The sequence below is a fragment of the Oculina patagonica genome, chromosome 13 (assembly GCF_052425735.1).
Source record: "Oculina patagonica isolate OP01 chromosome 13, crgOcupat, whole genome shotgun sequence".
Classification (NCBI taxonomy): domain Eukaryota; kingdom Metazoa; phylum Cnidaria; class Anthozoa; order Scleractinia; family Oculinidae; genus Oculina; species Oculina patagonica.
In genome coordinates this window covers 1951278-1970686 of record NC_135770.1, presented here as the reverse complement: position 1 = coordinate 1970686, position 19409 = coordinate 1951278, and the positions used below count along the sequence as shown (strand labels likewise).

Genomic DNA, 19409 nt, shown 5'->3' with positions numbered 1-19409 from the left:
TAAACTCCGATTGATTGTTTCTTTTATGTAGGCTAAGCGCTGATTGCACGGTTAATTGTTCAGGCTGTGATTGGTTATTCATTTTACCAAGGTCAGACTCTGATTACTGAACTTTTTCCGCAGGTCGGGGAATCAAAACGTGAAAGATCTTGACGAGAAAGTTGGCAATAAAGGAATCATTGGAGAGTATTTCTTCAGAATTGAAACAAGGGAAGGCGATGACTTTGACACACAGTGCCGGAAGTGGTTTACGTGGCAACAGGACAATCTACTGAATGACATCAATATTTATAGTAACTTTCTTCCGGTTTGCCCATGCTCATTATTTCAAGCGATTGACGAGACAAAGTTTCTTCGTTCTTTTGATGAAACATCACCCTCGATCCTATGTTATAAATCTCGCCGCCGAATTCCCATCAGTAATCCTGTGTCGACACGGGTTTCACGAAAGTGTTGCTATTCGATTTCACCACATGATTTTGCTGCACTAATTGTCGACGGTCTTGATGCTGGTAGCGTAGAAGTTTCGTATGTGAATCGGCCGGACAATGTACTGGATGACTCCGCTGCAAAAGGCGTCTGCTGCAATCACTCCACCAACTGTGACAAGTTCTTCGAAGCACGACCATCTGATAGATGTTTTGGATACAGACCACCAAGAAGACGTAAGTTAGGGCGGGAATGGTTCGGTCTAACACAAGTAAAAAAACCTATTATTAGAGAAAGAAGTTGTCAGTGAGTGATCTAAGGAGATGTACTGCCAACTCAAATGCGGGAAAATCTGATACGATTTTTCGTATCAGGCTTGTGATTGGTCAAACAATATTTTTTTCACTAGTGAGAAAAATAGTATACCCAATCGTATACTCAAAGAGAGACAAGTAAATGTAATAAGTAAATCTCAGTACTTACATAATAAAAATGGGCATATAAAAAAAATGCTAGGAGTAACCTGTGATGGTCTAGCATCTCATCCACGGGGGAATAGTAAAACTTCTAGTCGCTTCATCCTATGACGAAAACCGAAGTAATGAGATGGCAGTTATGGGCCGCTAAAGCTAGTAAAGACGTAACATCCTGTGCTTCTCCTACAATCTAGAATGGTGTACAAACCTGCTGTACTTATACTATCAATAACTCTATAATTTCGTTTCTAGGATGGTTTTGGGGCGATCCACACTTCAAAACTCTGGACGATAAAAACTACACGTTTAATGGCATCGGGGAATACACGATGCTTGATGCCGAGAACGGCTCGTTTATTCTTCAAGCAAGAACTGTTTTGGCTCCAGGAAACAGAAGCATAGCTACAGTTTTTTCAGCAGGGGCGGCCGAGGAATTGGAAACCAGTAGAGTTGAAGTCAGGGCCAAGAACGGAGGTAGCAACAACAGTAGCTATTTGTTTTTAATAGTTATCATTATTTTTGTCCAACATTTTTTTAAACTTGAATAATGTCCCTCAGGGACTGCAATAACAATTTAGCAGTGGAAAACGCTTTGAATGGACAAAAGAAAACGTGACTTTTACACAAAGTAAGTGGCGAATTAAAAACGGTTTTGAAATTCGTCAGGACTGCAAATTTACCGGTGACTTCATAAATAAATTAATTATAAATAAATATATACTGACAATTATCTAAAAACTCAAAGACGAACTGTCTGTTTGATCTTGATGTGCAGTGTGGTTTGGAGTTGTATATTGATGGCACATTGTACGCTGGGTACAACGACTTGACCAGTGACAGCAAGGACATTGGAGGCAACTTAACGGCCGCCAGAAAAACTGATAAATGTGTTGAAGTTGGGTTCCAGTCTGGATCTCGTGTGGAGTTCTGCGAGGACAAAGGCTTGATGACGTTTGTGGTGACCTTGGATGACATATATTTCGACAAGACCAAGGGACTGCTTGGAACTTTTAACGACAATCCGGATGATGACTTTACATTGCCAAATGGAACTGTCCTTTCGTCAAGTTTGAGTTCCAGTCAAATTCACTATGATTTTGGTTTGAACTGTAAGTGCCTTAGTTAAAAGAAACCTTTGCTATATAAGGGACCATGATAATGCACAAAAATCCACTTTTCATCCTGAGAGGTTTCAAGTACTGTAGTGGCATGGATTACTTTTTACTTGTACAGCATATCTGGCATTAGTACCATGCTTGACATATACCATCACATCTTTCCACAATGTTATATTTAACAATTATTCCACGAGCGCGCATTGGATATGAGATGGTAGATATATCCAACAAGCGTGAGTGGAATAATTGTTTTATTTAAAACGCCCAAAAACTTGCAATATTTGAGCTTCCCAGCTGTTTTTATTGTCGTGTATCGGCTACCATACTTGTGGTCAATGGTAAATTAGCTCATATACCATTCCCTGTTAACCAATCAAAACGCAGGAATTGCAATATACCATTGCTAGTTTTTAATAATACATATTGAGCTCATTAAAGACATCCAGACCACGTAATTCATACTAGTTACATGCCATTGCACAACATCTTATTTTTTTGTTATTATTTTTAGGGCAAATAACAGACGCAGAGTCCCTTTTCACGTACGGACCGAATGAAAACGTTTCCACCTTCGCCAATGCAAGCTTCGAGCCCATGTTTGTGGAGAACATTAAATGGGCGGATAATGCAACCAGAGAAGCTGCCGAAACGGCCTGTGGTAGTGACGTGGTCTGTTTGTTTGATGCTGCATCTACCAACGATGTTACCATAGGAACCAACAGCAAAGATGTGAACGTCCAGTTGGTAAAAGAGAACGAAGCGCTCGGTAAGGCGATACCCAGGGGAGCTGCGAACCCCAAGTCCTAAGTCCTTTTTCTGACCTATGTCGAGCTGGGTCCAGTTGTTCAAAGAGGCTGAAATTGCTATCCAGTGGATAAGAGTTGACAAAAAAAACTACGCTATGCACTGGATAGTTATTTATCTGGGTGTTAGCCGGTTATCCATCCTTTGAACAAATGTGGCCTAAAATAAAGATTATCTTCTTCCCCATCTTAGATCAAATGTCTTCATCTGACAAAGTGGCCACAACCCTGAAGCAAAATAAGGTGTCTATCCCGTGTAACATGATCACTGAATCACTAAAAAAATGCCCTCTTCTACTGCAAAGACCGCCGCACAAATGCGAAGGCATCAAGTTTGAAAACCAATACAAACGGTTTAGTCATCAGTCAAGCTTCAGTATTGCCAATATCATAGATGAACTAAGATAAGTATGTAACTTGATTTTTTTTCTGTTGATCTGCAGAAAATTTTCCTCCATGGTTTACTTACGTTCCAACAATGATTGAAGCCAATCTTGGAGAAATCGTGTTCGTCAACGTCACTACCACAGACAACAACTCATTTACCTTTGACGTCCTTAACAAGCCACAGGGTGCAAGTTTGAGTCCCGCGGGAAATCTCCTTAACTTCACATGGAACGTGACGTCTTCTGACAAAGTAAAAATGCACTTCTTACTCAGCTCTTAAATTATGTTTCTATTATTGTTGTTTTTATTTCATTTTATTGGCAAAAATTATGTGTAACGCAAAAAAAACCAACCAAACTTAAAAAATCAATTCGTTTCAATTGATCATGACTTGTAACCGAACTCCTTAAATGCGCTACGCCAGAGAAAGCGCATATTTAAACATTTAACCCAACTTGGTATCTCTATTAGATAAGATTTCCCATCACCTTGGGCTAATTTTGTCAAGGTCCTTTTATACTTTCTGTGTGTTTTACTTGATGAGAATTGTTTTTACGTTCATGTTAGTAACAACATGACGTTATCTTATTTTTCAGGTTAAGTTCACATTCATAGCAACAGACGAGTTCAACGCGTCCGTGATTTCGACACCTACCGTCAAGATGTGTAGCTGCAGAAATGGCGGCCAATGTGTTGCTCCGGAGTTGGGAGATGAATTAAACGACGACAGTAAATTCATAGTCCAGGGCTGCACATGCGCCGCGGGATACACAGGCAGGTTTTGTGAAAGCGACATCGATGCTTGCAGTTTCAATGGAAATCCGTGTTTCAGGGGTGTCAACTGCACGGATCAACCAGCTCCGGCTGATACTACAGGCTTTACTTGTGGACCTTGTCCATCCGGGTATTCTGGAGACGGCATCCAATGCAGTGGTAAGTTCCGTATGAGTATGCTATCAGAGATACATCTTGGATTGTAAGGTCTACTCATGCACGCGCTCGTGCAATACTGTTATTAACTTGACTGTATGATTGGCCGACGAGACGTTCTCAAAGGGTGAATATTGTATGTTACGCTATCCGCCGCATCATTCGTTATCAAGTGGGTAAGAGTTGACAGAAATATTTACGCTTTATAGTGATTTATGCGGTGGATAGCGTTATCTATCCTTTGAGCAACCTGGGCCTTAAAAGAATATTAATCCCAATTTTTTAGCAAGTTTCATTGACGTGAGCAGTGTTAGCAGTGACTCCATTAAAAATGATTACTCTGATTCCATAGAAAACTTTATACCTTGTAACTAAATAGATCAAAATCCGCCCCTCTAGTATCAAAAATGATTTGAATGCTATAAAAACTATATCGTTCTTTTTATTTTATTTTTCAGACATCAATGAGTGCCAAAACAGCTCATTACACAACTGTCAGCAGGAATGTGTTAACAACCCCGGCTCCTTTATCTGTAAATGTAATCCTGGTTTCACGTTAAATGCCAACGGCCATAGCTGTGATGGTAAGTAACATTTGGACTGTAAGAAGCCATTGATTGTGCAGCGAAAGACGATTCTTGCGCGCACACAAATGGGGCAAATGCCACGCGCGCACAAGTATAAGAATAATTAAGCGCACGTTAGAAAACCTGTGGATGAAGATGATGATGGTCATTCAAATGAAAGCTCTGAGCAGTACTTTCATGTGGTACTGTTTATTATGCTGTACAAAGTCGTTCTGCCTTTAAAGTCTCTGGAAGAACCTCTAGCGTCTGACCATCAAATAAAAGCTATTCAGCGGTACTTTCAGCCCGGGGGATCTTTAATCTGATTTTGTTTTCATTGTTACAAATTTATATGTGCGTTATCACTCTTTGCAGTTTTAAATAGTAGTTCTAAGATTTGGAGGTGCAGGGCAGCTCATAAGTAGTGTTGCAAATTTATTGGGTTGCACTCAGCCAAACTTATTCTTCATCTTATCTCCTCAGATATCAACGAATGTGAACCCACAAGCGATTGTATGCATCAGTGTAACAACACGGACGGAAGCTACAGCTGCTACTGTAACGAGTTCTTCGAGATTGATCCAAACGACCCTAAAAGCTGCAAACGTAAGTTGAATTAAGTGTATGTAACTTCGTCTCGTCTTCGTCTGTAAGACTAGTTATTCGTAATAATTCTACGACTTTCTTTTATTCACAACAATTAAGTCAATAGTAATCTACTCAAAACCGGAGGAGATGAGATTTCCTTGCAACGGCCGTTGTTTAAAACTATTACTCTTCAAAGGGTTGAATTCACTTTCTTTCTCGCGTTAAAAGAAGTAGGTAAACAGTTCATCCTCGAAATATCTCAAGAAAAAAGCAGGTGAAACGTTTTGCTTTGAAAAAGAGTTTAACATTGCAGCAAAACAGAAAAGAAGGTGTCCTTATAGGTAATATACAACTTAAAAGAAGGTGAAACACATCCTAGTCATAAAACTTCATCAACGTGTGGCCCTCGCAAAATGACACTAAATAATAGTTTATTACAAGTTATAGAGGTTAAAGAGAAGTAGAACAACCCATTGTATAACATGTGTACACACCTTTGAAACAAACCTTCAATGTTTATTACATGCGAGTAAATTAAAAAAAACAAATTTTAGTTCAAGGTTAGAAGTACATGCTCGTGTTACAGTATCGACATCCATTGTCTTACTTGTAAAATAACCGTTTTCTCTAAGAAATGCCAATCTTTTAATTTTCTTCCTGCAGCCATCATCGCATGTCCACCGAGCAATGATTGTAGCCAAGTGTGTTTCATAAATCAAGACAACAACCAAGTTTGTGACTGTAATGCCGGATTTAAACTTGACAATGACGGCAAAACATGTAATGGTAAGTAAATTTGAAACAGTCTCAATTCTATTAAGATACCTACAACTTTCGACAAATTTTACTTGTTTCTCTTATGAAGTGCACATAAAATTTATTTCGAAGTTGCAATCACAAATCCTAGCTCATCTGAGCTCGAATTTAAATTTCTTTTTGGATGTTCTTAGTCCAGTCCCTAGTCAGGTTTCACTTTTCCTGGACCCTTTCTTAACGCGCGTTGGTGCAACCCATAAACTAGGCTGGAAAGGAAGAGTTCAGGGACTGGATTACTGAGTCCAAGGCGTGGGAATACCTATAGCTATGCTCTTAATTTAAGACTGTCTCAGAAAAAGTTCCTTTTTCGTTATAGATATTGACGAGTGTCAGATTGATGGCGTGAAGTGCACGCAGACGTGTAATAATACGATTGGAGGATACCACTGCCAGTGTTATCCGGGATTCACACTGGACGCTGATGGTTTCACATGTACAGGTAATAACATGAGTCGTTATCGGTAATAGCTACAGGTCAACGATCACATTCACACAATAGACAGCCTCGATGGTAGCCCAGCAAAATGGGTCGTTTGTTTTTTTTTTAATGTAAGTAACATTCAAATTTGGGACAAGACCAGGTCAGCTTGTTTGCATATTTCCTACTTCCAGTACATGATCGGGTACATAGCCTCTCCGAGTGCTGTAAAGCAACGCACTCCCTAGATTGATTTTTTTTTGTAATTTAGATTTGATTGGAGCTCTCGCGTACCGGCGTTTGATCACTATTGATCAATTCAACTTAGTTTAGACAATCAATGACTGATTGGAAAAATGCAAATCATTCTAGACATCACAAATGGCGTAAAGCAAAAACAAATTAAAGCAAAAGGTAACGGTAAAGTGTTCGTCTATCGTAGGTAACCACGTCACAGCCTGTTTATGGTACCCATAAACCCCAAACACGAACAGATAAAGGCACTGTGAAAGAAACGTTCTTCACCTAAGAACACAAGTCCAATGCACTATATAAGCCATAAGGGAACTTAAAAATCCGTACGATCTGTTAGACTTAATGAAGTGTTAATGGATTGATGGTTTAGTATAACACTTTTGATTTTCTTTTTGTAGATATCAATGAATGCTTGGCCTCAAACTTGTACAGCTGTCCTGGACAATTCCGCGTTTGCGTTAACATCCCCGGTAACTATACGTGTGAATGCCAGAATGGATTGTACTACATCAACAACACTTGCCAAGGTGAGAGAACACAACATTTACTTAAGAGCGGAATTCTCTATCTTTTTAGAATTTTCGGACAAAAAGGTTAAAATCGAATTTTTTTTTATTACGCCAAAAAGACCCTTTGGGTGAACTATTTTTGAAAATATTATGTAAAACTTCCAGCGAGTTTTATTTTTTGAGAAAACGAGGAAAGTTTGTAATTCGAGCTCATGCTGTCTGAACGCCGAGGAAAACTAATTAATTGACAGCAATTTCGTGGCATTTTCGATGCGCTCGTTCTCAACTTCAGAAACTTGCCTTGAGTTCATTTTTACATGAGTATTTAACCATCCGTAGGTCTTCCTTTTAAACAGAAAATCTTCCTGAAATATGTAATTGTTGACACATTTTTACCGCGTTAAAAATTCTATCGATCGCAATTTAATTTACATACCGAATTTGACCTAACTTCAGAGGGCTAGAACACCAAGGGTATACGCTTCTATCGGTAAAACATGGGTTCTTTGGAAAGCCCTATTCTTCCTTCTTATCATATCCAAAGCGTTAGTTTGGCCCGTGAAAAGTGAGTGCGCTAGCACGAAAAATAGACAGGCATTTTTGACATGTTCTCGCCATAATTTCCGTTCTGCAGTCAACCGGGTAATGTCGAACTAAATTGTTAAAACGAATTAAATTTGGTCTTATGCTTCGCCGTTATCAGTTTCAATGAGTTTAATTTTTTGCTACAAAACTACAATATCTCAATTTTAAACAGAAAGGAACAGTTTTAATAAAAAAAATAAATAAAGCAACAAACAAGACATGCTCACCTTCATTGTGCCGCCGTTAATTTATGTGAGGGACGAGAATTGTCGCTACATGTTGCTTTCATTTCCACTGAAGCGTTTCCTTCCACTTCTCAGTTTTTAAATATAAGAATACCCTTTTTACGCATATACATCTCAATTTAGACGACATTCCTGACATTTAGCAAGAAATCTTATTCACCAAAACGGCAAATTCGTGCTATGTGCTGTTTGACTATACTCGTCACGCAAGAGAATTTATTGATATCATATTTCCAACACAAGTTGACGTGACGTAGGGACGGACCATTGAAATATCCGGTGGGGTGTTGACTTTTTCCAAAAAAAAAACTGTTTCAAGAAAAAAGGGATGTGACATAGTGCATTGTTGAAAAAACAAATAATGCAAAGAAAGAACCAAAACGAGTAGTAGTTGTCATCTTTTAGCGGAAGAGTTTGGGGGTGGGAGAAGGTTTCGTATTAGAAATTTTGGATTTTGTGGGGTGAACAGGGGAAAAACGTTCTGATAAAGAGAGGAGAGATCCATTCAACAGGCATAATCAAATCCCTCCCACTCAACCCCATTCAAACTGAATGGTCCCAGGAGCCCCCAAATGTCGCTTAATACAGAACACAACTGACCAGAGAAATGAATTTCAGTTATGATATTTATAATAATTCTTGCGTATAAAATCTTACATGCGTTACGAAAAAGGCCTGTATCTTTAGGCAAAAACTGAACGTCATGCAATGCTTGTGCCCTGGAATATAATCCTGCAGACAAGTAGGCCCACTAACCCCCTTCCAGCTAATGGTCACTAATAGGTCACAAACAGGTAAAACTCTGCGTCCGCGTGACCACAATGTACACTGGGGGCTATTTTTACTATAGTTAAGGCGTCATGAAAGGTGCAACTTAGCGGAAAATTATTAAATTAATCTATTTGCTATATGTGATAGATCTAGACGTCCACTGTTCTTCTTACAGACCTGGTAAAATTTTGTCCGCCAAACAAGCCGTAGCCTGATCTCGCGGGCCTGATATAGCTTCAGGCAGTCGGTTTATAGTTCAGGTATTAGTTTTGGAGCAGCGCAAAAAATAAATAAATGAATATATCAATAAATAAATAAGTAAATAAATAATTTAATTTAATTGTGTGTAAAAATAAATAGAAAAGAAAGAGTTTTGGGTTGTTCTGATAGACAGGGAGAATGAATAAATTTTTCCGCTACTTCGCCTCCAGAAGACCCTCGCAACTTTTTCCGCTCGCCTTTATTCTCGTTAATCGCATTTTTTCGTGCTACTCCCAAAGTGTTCACCAGGGTTCTTGGTCAGCTACAAGCAAAAGAAATTAGCAATGGTCGTCCGGTTTACGTTTGGCGGATAAAATTTCAGCCGCCGCATGGTTTAAATTACCGTATTTTCTCGATTAAACGCCGGACCTCGATTAAACGCCGGCCTCGTATAAAAGCCGGGTCAAAATTGCTTATTTTTAATAAACGCCGGGGGCGTTCGTTCGTTGCTATGGATGGCACTAGTACGATATGCTACTTTGGAATTTTCAATGAACGCTGGCGTAACATAGCTAGAATGGACGTTGTATAACAAAATATAACCTAGCAGTTTTCGCATTCCCGTCTTTCTAACTGACGCATTTTCATTCTTGTGTTAGTGCTTACAGGCGTTGAAATCACGAGAAACCCTCAGTTCGAGGCGTTTATGAACTTAAAACTTTGTATCCATAACCTTTACTTCATGCTCTTTTGTGTAGTTAAAATACCGTTTATGTTCCTTTTGTCATAAATCATGGTTGCAACATAAACGTGTTCAATCCGCAATAATGTACCTTTGGGAAACTGTAAAACTTAGATGCCCAGGGAAAGTTTTTCGGGGCAAAACGAAGAGCAAAATCGCCTTGCTTTGTAAAACTGCCCCTTGGTCTCGGAGATCGACAAAAACAAATCAATCTAAAAATTTGACAGAAATTTGCCTTCCGTTAATAAACGCTCGGCCCGGATTAAACCCCGGCTTCAAATAAACGCCGGGTCCACCAATCCAAGTTCGAAATAATCGCCGGGGGTGCTTAATTGAGAAAATACGGTAATACAAAAATAGGGAACATCATGATCTGACATACAAATACGAGGTGTAACCACCCTAAATTAATGTTTTTAATGTGTACGGATACTGGATCTTTCCATAATATTCGGACAAAATTTCTTCAGACCTGTAAGAAGTATAGTTGACATATATTAGTGTCACATATAAATAGATCAAAATACACTGTTTTTATTTTATAAGAATCTAGTTAATAAGAATATCAAGGCTGAAATTTGCGAATTTTTAAGAATATTTTAAGAATAAATATGAGGCTGAGATTTTGAAAAGAATATAATTTTGTGTTGAAAATTTGTAAATAGAATGGAACGGACCGTCTCTAAACGGCAAAACCTTTTACTATCCAATAACACGATAAAAATTTGCACTAGCCAAAATGTTCGATGCCCACGATAGTTCGATGAACAGTATATGCAGTGCCGTAGCAAGGGGAGGGGCCGGCCAGGGAGGCGTGCCCCCCAGTTTTTTTCCCGAAAAGTAAAAACAGACCTGTATAAAATGTTGAAAAATAATATTTTATCTCCCGAGAGGTTTGAAACAATAACATTTGTACTTCTTCTCATTTTTCTAACGTACATACGTGCTAATTAAAAGTTCTAAGGCAACTCAGACAGTTTTTAAATAACTACAAACTTACCATGATGACTCTAAAAGGTGAAACATTTGCTGGTTTCATGATACAGAGACAGTCGGTTTTCTATTTTGTAATTGACGTTAATAGTGTTATACTCTCTTCAATGTGCATTGGTTTGCTAAGACAGTGTAGGAAGTAAAGAATTCGAAATATGCGTAAATCACAAATAGCTCTTGGAAAACGCTGGAAATAGCATTTCCAAGCCTCTAGATTTCAAAATTTTCTGCCGGGGGGGGGGGGGGGGGAGGGTATGCCCCCAGAACCGCTAGCAGCTCGCGCCTCCAGCGCTCACGTGCCCCTCCTCCCTTATTTTACCCTTGCTACGTCACTGACATGATCAATAGATACCCATTGCGTACTAAACGGAAATGTTAAACGATATAAACGAGTATTAGAATGTTCATAAGAATATTTTCATTCTAAATTCAGCAGAAAACCTGAGTCGGAAAAACAACAGATTTATCTAATGGACGTACAATTAAATATAGACAACTGAAAGCAAGGCTGATCGTATATTACGTGAAAGGTTGACTTTGCGAGACACCACCGCGACTAGAACCGATACAGAAGATTGCAACCGCAGACAGCTTTCTCGTTCTTATTGGGACTCAATGCGGTGTAGCAAATCTTAATGACACCAGCTCGAAGAGCCAACGCAAATATATTGCCCAATAACCCGTACACTGTATTAAGTTCCGTACTTTGCTGGAGGAGGGTGGGAGCAAACATTTTTGGCCTACTTGTCTGGAGGATTTTATTCTAGTGCACAAGCATTGCAGCGACATTTGGGGGCTAGTGGGACCGTTTAGTTTGCCGATGGGGTTAAAGGGGAGGGATTTGATTATGCCTGTTAACTATATTGTCCCTTTCTTTATCAGAACGTCTTCCCCTGTTCCCCCACAAAATCCAAATGTTTAATACGACCCCCCCACCCCCCCCCCCCCCAAAAAAAAATTAAAAATTAAAAAATAAAACTCCTCCTTTAAAAGATGACGACTACTTCTCGTTTTGCTTCTTTCTTTACCTTATTTTTTTTAACTATGCACTATGTCACTTCCCTTTTTTCTTGAAACAGTTTTTTTGGAAAAAGTCAACACCCCACCGGTCATTTCAATGGTCCGTCCCTACGTCACGTCAACTTGTGTTGGAAATATGATATCAATAAATTCTCTTGCGTGACGAGTAAAGTCAAACAACACATACAGTGCACATAGCACGAATTTTCCGTTTTGGTGGATAAGATTCTTGCTAAATGTCAGGAATGTCGTCTAAATTGAGATGTATATGCGTAAAAAGGGTATTCTTATATTTAAAAACTGAGAAGTGGAAGGAAACGCTTCAGTGGAAATGAAAACGACATACAGCGACAATTCTCTTCCCTCGCATAAATTAACGGCGGCACAATTGGTGAGCATGTCTTGTTTGTTGCTTTATTTATTTTTTTATTAAAACTGTTCCTTTCTGTTAAAAATTGACATATTGTAGTTTTGTTGCAAAAAATTAAACTCATTGAAACTGATAACGGCGAAGCATAAGACCAAATTTAATTCGTTTTAACAATTTAGTTCGACATTACCCGGTTGACTGCAGAACGGAAATTATGGCGAAAACATGTCAAAAATGCCTGTCTATTTTTCGTGCTAGCGCACTCACTTTTCACGGGCCAAACTAACGCTTTGGATATGATAAGAAGGAAGAATAGGGCTTTCCAAAGAACCCATGTTTTACCGATAGAAGCGTATACCCTTGGTGTTCTAGCCCTCTGAAGTTAGGTCAAATTCGGTATGTAAATTAAATTGCGATCGATAGAATTTTTAACGCGGTAAAAATGTGTCAACAATTACATATTTCAGGAAGATTTTCTGTTTAAAAGGAAGACCTACGGATGGTTTAATACTCATGTAAAAATGAACTCAAGGCAAGTTTCTGAAGTTGAGAACGAGCGCATCGAAAATGCCACGAAATTGCTGTCAATTAATTAGTTTTCCTCGGCGTTCAGACAGCATGAGCTCGAATTACAAACTTTCCTCGTTTTCTCAAAAAATAAAACTCGCTGGAAGTTTTACATAATATTTTCAAAAATAGTTCACCCAAAGGGTCTTTTTGGCGTAATAAAAAAAAATTCGATTTTAACCTTTTTGTCCGAAAATTCTAAAAAGATAGAGAATTCCGCTCTTAATCGTTTCCTGTGAAGTATTTACTCAATCGTTTCCATTCTGCCCCGCCCTCGATTATTAGCAAGAGGCCGTTACGAGGCAAGACGAGGCACTTGCCTCGTCTTAAGAAAGGCTTTCAGAGCTTCTAGATTTCAAAATTTTCTGGAGGGCATGCCCCAGAACCTCCTAGCAAGATCTTGCCTCGTCTATGCCAAAGGTCTGGTTACGCCCCTGGACTTCATGTAGTTCATTCTAACACTGGCTACACTCTTTTTGCAAGATAATTTAATTCAAGTAATACTTAACCTGACGCCTGTGTTTCCATGTTTTAGCTCTTTTACCAGGCGAGAAGCCACCCGACCCAACTGTTCCAGCCCCAAAGGAGGCGTCAGCTAACGAGATTCAGAATTCAGTGGAGATTCGGCTGGCAAATATGACAAAATCACAGGTAAATAACACCATAAAATACTAAGCTTCTAAAGATAGCGTTCTTGAAAAGTATTTTCGAAGTGTAATTGAAAGAGTTCACACACTAGGGCCAGTTTATAATCTAGCAAGTCGGACTCATTTACTGACACTTTTGACTTTTCACAACTTTGCAGTACACCGCGGCAGTGGACAAACAGTTCAGGGAAGCATGCGCCAAAAATGCAGACAATTACTGTCAGCAGAATAAAACTCAGTGTGGAATAACAAGCAAAAGAAGAAGGTATCTTGAGTTTACAATTTCCTAGTATTGTTCTTACGGATATTTACAATTGACTTGCTTCTCACTATCTTTGAGACCAGATAAGTTTCGAAGATTAGATGGGTCGTCTCCAAAATAGACCTCTTTAGCTTTGTTTGTTTGTTGTCCCATTGTAGACCATGTGATGCTACCCTTGAGAATTATTTCTTTCAAACTCACACAAATTCACGTGGAAATGAATGAATAATTTCCAGAAAGACAAAGGAACAATTCCCTGGAGAGCATCACATGATCTACAATGGGCAATTTACATACGCAGCTAAAGAGGTCTATTAAATCCAACTCAGGTTATGTGTATTTGACAACCATCGTTTTTTGTGTGTGTTTTTGTTTTGGATAACACACGTTGATAGCAATCAAAGATCTTAAAAGGTCAGATGAGAGAAATTGATCATCCTAACAGCTGAACACAAGTTTATGTCTAAAGATACTTTCTTTTTCTCACAGGCGAGCCACACAGATTATCATAGCCGACAACGTTCACCTGTTACCAGGCTTCCCAGTGGAAGAGAACTCCTTTTTGCGGGTCGCGTTCTACATCTTACTGCCGTCATTCCTCCAGAGCAGTGGTGTTATCCCTGCAGCTGCTCTCGTACACGTGGTAAACAACGCAAAATCAGAACTCCAGACGGTGTTCGGAGTTCCCATTTCTGAAATAACGAAGACATACGTGCCCACCACAACAGGCCCACCCGCCAATGCTACCAATGTAACGACCTCGCAACCTACAACTCAACCAGCCACCATTAGCACCACGGAGACTGAAAGTGACGACTGGAAATGGATTGTGATCGGAGTTGTTGTCGGAGTTGTGGTCATTGTTATCATCATTGTTGTCGTCGTGTTAGTGTAAGTTAACAAATTTTCATTTCAAGTATACAGCCGGGAGGGAAAAGAATCATTAAATGGCGAAATTTCGTCTCTGAAAATTAAATAAGCCCGCGGTTTTGGTCACAAAAAATTCCAGGTAACAACACTTGCCCTCATGACGTCATTTGACGTGATTGTTTCAGAGTACTCGTCTTTGTCCGCGTTTACAGTTGGAAAACTTATTGGTAAACTATTGGCGACAAAATGAAAAAGAAATGACTTGTCTCTAGTTTTTTTGATTAAAAATTCACTAAATTTGGCATTTGTTCTTTCGATCGTATAACCGTATAATTAAATTATTGTTCAGTATACTGACGGTATTCTGCCACCATTTACTGATTGTGTTTTTATATTTTTATGTTTCCTTGCAGGATAAGAAGAAAGAGATCAAGCAAGAGATTAAGCAGTTCACCAGATGAAAACGACAATGCAAGGGGTCAAGGGGAATGGCACGAAATGGCGACCTACCATATGGAAGGCCGATAGCTACAACCTACCACCATAGAAGCTACCAGGTTTTAGATGCCATTCCTTCCAGCCAAGAAGTTTATTGAAAACGAACATGAAACGTAACAAGTCACAACGACACTTAACAAGTCGATAGTACACGTGGATGGCTTCTAGCAACAAAAATAAGGGCTACAGCCCTACAGCTTTTAATAATTAACTTCTCTACTCTCCTACTTATGTTACTGACAGTGTAAATATAAACAAGTAGATTTGTTGCTGGAAAGGTAGCAACAAATTATGCATTATAATAAACCGTAGACTACATTGGTCGGAAGAGCTCCTTTAAAATATTTTTTATGATAAGGGAAACAGCGGAAGACGTTAACAGCCAAAGTGTTCCCGTCACTGATATAGTTCAGGATAAGATATTTAAAACTGAGAACATTGAAGGACCGTCAACATGAACGACATCTTAGTTAATTTATTCAAGATGCCTTTACAACACACTAACGGGGAGTACCACGGTGCAGAACCTGATAAGCCTCCCTCTCTTATTGTCCCTCGGGTAAAGTGCATGTCTCAATCGCGGCACTCCTTGCTAGGAGTGAAAAAAATAAGATTGACAAAAGACTTAAACTCGGAGAAATTCCTTGGAATTGGTAGTCAACTATATTTATATATGGCGACCGGTGAGCAAGTGGCAACCTCCTCCAATGGGAAGCATTTTTAAGTTTGTAATATTGGATATTATTATTCAAACTATTCCGAAAAAAAAATTTCCTTTGATTTTTCCGAGAATCATTCTAAAAGAAAGAACTGTGCATTATAAAAAATTACTTTTAAAATAAGGCTCGAGAGAAACGTTGCGTTGCTGTTTTTGGTTGGTTTCCTGAGGAACGAAACGTCATTGTTTTGGATTCGATGTGAACTATTTACACAGCATGGTCTACTATCCAAACAGAAGAACGCTCCTAACCACAATGTAAACACGTTGTACTGAAGGCGAACGAACTCTTTTTTCATGTTCTTCAAATGTCAGGAGGATAATCTTTAGCAACCCCACAAAATATTGAATTTTTTTGGCGACTACAATGCTTTTAAAGTTCGAATAAAGCGATGTATTGGCGAAAAATATAAAGCGAGCTCTTTGCGTGTTTACTTGATTGTTAATTAAATTTGAACAGACCACGTAAGACACAAAAATGGCGAAAAACGTCTTAATTCACGAGTATTTTTTACTACAGTTTACGTAAGTCAAACAAACACTTTTTTGATAAAACTTTGTTTAAATTTTAAGACACATGCAGTACTGTATTGATTAAATGTTATTGGGAAACGTCAGCCGCATGTAACTGATTTAGCTGATATAATTAGCAACGCACTGAAAGTATAGACATTTGACGGAACGGCAAGGAATTTTAGCTTTCGCGAGGGAAAATACCAAAAGAATTCGTTTTCGCTTATCATATTGGCATAGTCAACGTTCTTCCGCCAGTCGCCCTAACGATAATTATGGGGAATGAGAGTCCAACTGTAATTATAACTGAAAAATTTAGATGTTAGCTAGTGTGAGCGGTTTATTCCCTGGTTTATTGAAAGCAACTACAAAGCGCTTTTGTGCTTTTGTTTCCAGCAGAGATAGCTGAACACGAAAATAGAAACAATCGATCAATCACCTTGCAAAACCAGTTATCCTCGAGCTCATGCATTTGACTAATTTCCTTGTCTTGCGCATCAAAACCTGTTTCCTCAATTCCTCACAATTTAACCCAACCTTGCCAAAACCGGTTTGCCCAACACCCAAGGGACCAATATATGATGCTGTTATTGGTTATTTCGGTTGTTAATCCAATTATCCTCACTCGCACACGCACCCTGAAAACAACTAGGGATGCCCTTAGGCATCCCCAAAAATAAAAGAAATTCCTTGTGTAGTAAATAATAAAGATGTAAATTTTAAGCTCGGTGATTTTACTACACACTTATTGATTTCGCCATTGCTGATCCTAGCAGTATGCAGGACATATCAACCTAGTAACCTAGTGTCTCTCGTAGCCCAGTTGGTTAGAGCGCCCAACCGGTATCCGGGAGGCCATGGGTTCGATTCCCGTCGGGGACTCAGAATTTTTCTTTGTCCCATGCTCGAGAAAAATTTAGTTGAAGTTGAAAAATTTATCTTCATTAAGAAATTCCTTATTGATGAATCGTAATTGAAAGCTTTTTCTAACCCTGGTTTAGCTCAAACCTTAGTGTTCTGAACAACCAAGCTCCAAAATCTCTTAAGTATTAAATAGTTACAGTCGAAGCTCTCGTAAGCGGACACCCTCGGGACGCGAAAAAAGTGTCCGTAACTGGAGCTGGCCGCTTACGAGAATGGTTCTCGTAAGCGGCCACTAGAGGTGTAGGGGAAAGATGGCCGCTTACGGGAGCTTGCCCAGCTAACAATAACCGGACGAACGTGGATGACGACAAAACAAGCACTAAAATGTGGTCCTGTAATTACTGTAAAATCATTGTCACAAACGGCGACGTGAATTTGATTGATAATATCAGGATACAAAGGTTGTAAGTAGGATTTTCTTTCGGGTGTCCGCTTACGGGAGCTTAAAAACAAAGAAAAAGTCTAAGTCGTAATCTCTGAAAGTGTCCGCGGCCGGTTACGGGAATGTCCGCTTACGAGAATGTAAAAATACAGAGTTTGTATAGGAGTTAAAACGGGGTTTCAAACAAGGCGGCCGTAAGTAGAGCTGTCCGCTTACGAGAGTGTCCGTTAAGAGAGCTTCGACTGTATAACGATAGCTCAGATTTGCTATATAGAAAGAAACGCTTATCATTGTTAAAAATTATTTAATTGTTTTGTGACTGATACAGTGAAAAGTTCCGTTCCAATTTTTTTTCTTTTTTATATAAATTTACAGCTGGTGCCTGCAGTGGTCAATTGCCCGACGCGACTGATACCATTTCCATGTTTACGTCACTATCACATGGGTATCACTTGTTCTGCATCCACCGGGCTCCGGACATGTTTTGCTTGGTTGAAAAATAAAACTTAACTAATTAAATCTCTGAAAGTCACGAAATAAAATGTTGAACTGCTTAAAATTGTGGTCATTTTTGACATAAGAGATTACCATAGGAACAGTATAACATATTAAAACACAATCTATTCATCAATGCCGGGATGTGTATTCGTTTAATTACCATTATTGTAGTATCAACTAATAAAAAGTGTTAGTGATTTATCCTTCAAAATGTAAAAACCGGAAAGTACTGGAAATCGTCATCTGTCACTTTACAACAAAGTTGTGAAATTTCCTGCAACCTCAAAAGTAAAGACATTCATCATCAAAAAATTAAGCTTATTTTTGTCGTTGAAAAAACACACACACAACGTAAAACAGTCGAAAGCCAGACGTGATAAACATGACTTATTATATGGCAATATGGCAAGAACTCGTTGAGATAAAACGCGTGCTGTGATTTGCTAATAGCCAGGGCCGAATTCTCCCGTAATACCCACAAGAAGATATAAGAAATGTTAATGCCCGGCTGGTTGGCAAAGCGCAGGTACAGCATGGTGCAAAGAGTGTCAAATAATGAAGGGGAAGCCTCGAGCCATGGGGCCCATACTGCCGGAGCTTATCACGGTTCCGTAGCATTAAAGGTCAAATGAAATTTCAAAATGCCATTTTAACCAACCAAACGCTAAAACTATTCATTATTGAGTAAAATTAAGAATTTTGCTTTCCGAGCCTTAAAGCGTGAATAACAGCAAAAAAAATACGAAGATTTCCGGAGGCTTAACGAAAACGTTTTTGAATGACTGCACACTGAAATGGAAGGAATGGAACGAGTTTTTGACGTCATAATTGGTGTTTTTGAAGACGACCGCAGACCGTTTCCACAGACCGCACGCAAAATTTCGTCATTTCATGTTGTTGGTCGGCAGAGAACGGCTTTGAAGTGTACCAAGATTCAAAACGCACGTGCAGAAAATTCTGCTCATTAGCGTAAAATGCTAATGAGAAGAAGAATAGAGATTTCTGATTTGTTTTCATACCAGCGTGCATTTTCATACCAGCGTGCATTATGCAAAACGACAGCAAACAAAACTTTAAGCTATTTTTGAGCTTAAGCTATTTTTATTAAAAAATGCGCGTCTTTGAACAACAACCAACAATTAATGAACTGAAAAACGGCCGAACAGAACGAAATAACTGCTTGAAATGTCACTAAGCACATTTATTTAAATTCTAACGTTCGGTCTGCGGAATCGGTCTGCGGTCGTCTTCAAAAACACCAATTAACCAATTATGACGTCACAAGTTTTTATTTCCGTCAATTTTCCG

The 19409-nt window shown here is 39.0% G+C and overlaps 1 protein-coding gene across 1 annotated transcript in view; it reads left to right on the top strand.

Annotated features, from left to right (window-relative positions):
- LOC144636792 (mucin-like protein) overlaps nucleotides 1-15318 on the top strand; it is a 30370-nt gene extending 15052 nt beyond the window's left edge. Inside the window, exons 18-32 of the mRNA XM_078495993.1 lie at nucleotides 124-665; nucleotides 1158-1379; nucleotides 1682-2014; nucleotides 2535-2789; nucleotides 3270-3463; nucleotides 3810-4146; nucleotides 4602-4727; nucleotides 5193-5315; nucleotides 5961-6083; nucleotides 6430-6552; nucleotides 7185-7313; nucleotides 13325-13440; nucleotides 13595-13701; nucleotides 14188-14589; nucleotides 14982-15318. Of these exons, the coding sequence (XP_078352119.1) occupies nucleotides 124-665; nucleotides 1158-1379; nucleotides 1682-2014; nucleotides 2535-2789; nucleotides 3270-3463; nucleotides 3810-4146; nucleotides 4602-4727; nucleotides 5193-5315; nucleotides 5961-6083; nucleotides 6430-6552; nucleotides 7185-7313; nucleotides 13325-13440; nucleotides 13595-13701; nucleotides 14188-14589; nucleotides 14982-15096 (3247 nt within the window). The 3' untranslated portion in view covers nucleotides 15097-15318. The remainder of the gene's footprint in view (nucleotides 1-123; nucleotides 666-1157; nucleotides 1380-1681; nucleotides 2015-2534; nucleotides 2790-3269; nucleotides 3464-3809; nucleotides 4147-4601; nucleotides 4728-5192; nucleotides 5316-5960; nucleotides 6084-6429; nucleotides 6553-7184; nucleotides 7314-13324; nucleotides 13441-13594; nucleotides 13702-14187; nucleotides 14590-14981) is intronic.
- Nucleotides 15319-19409: the final 4091 nt, after the last annotated feature.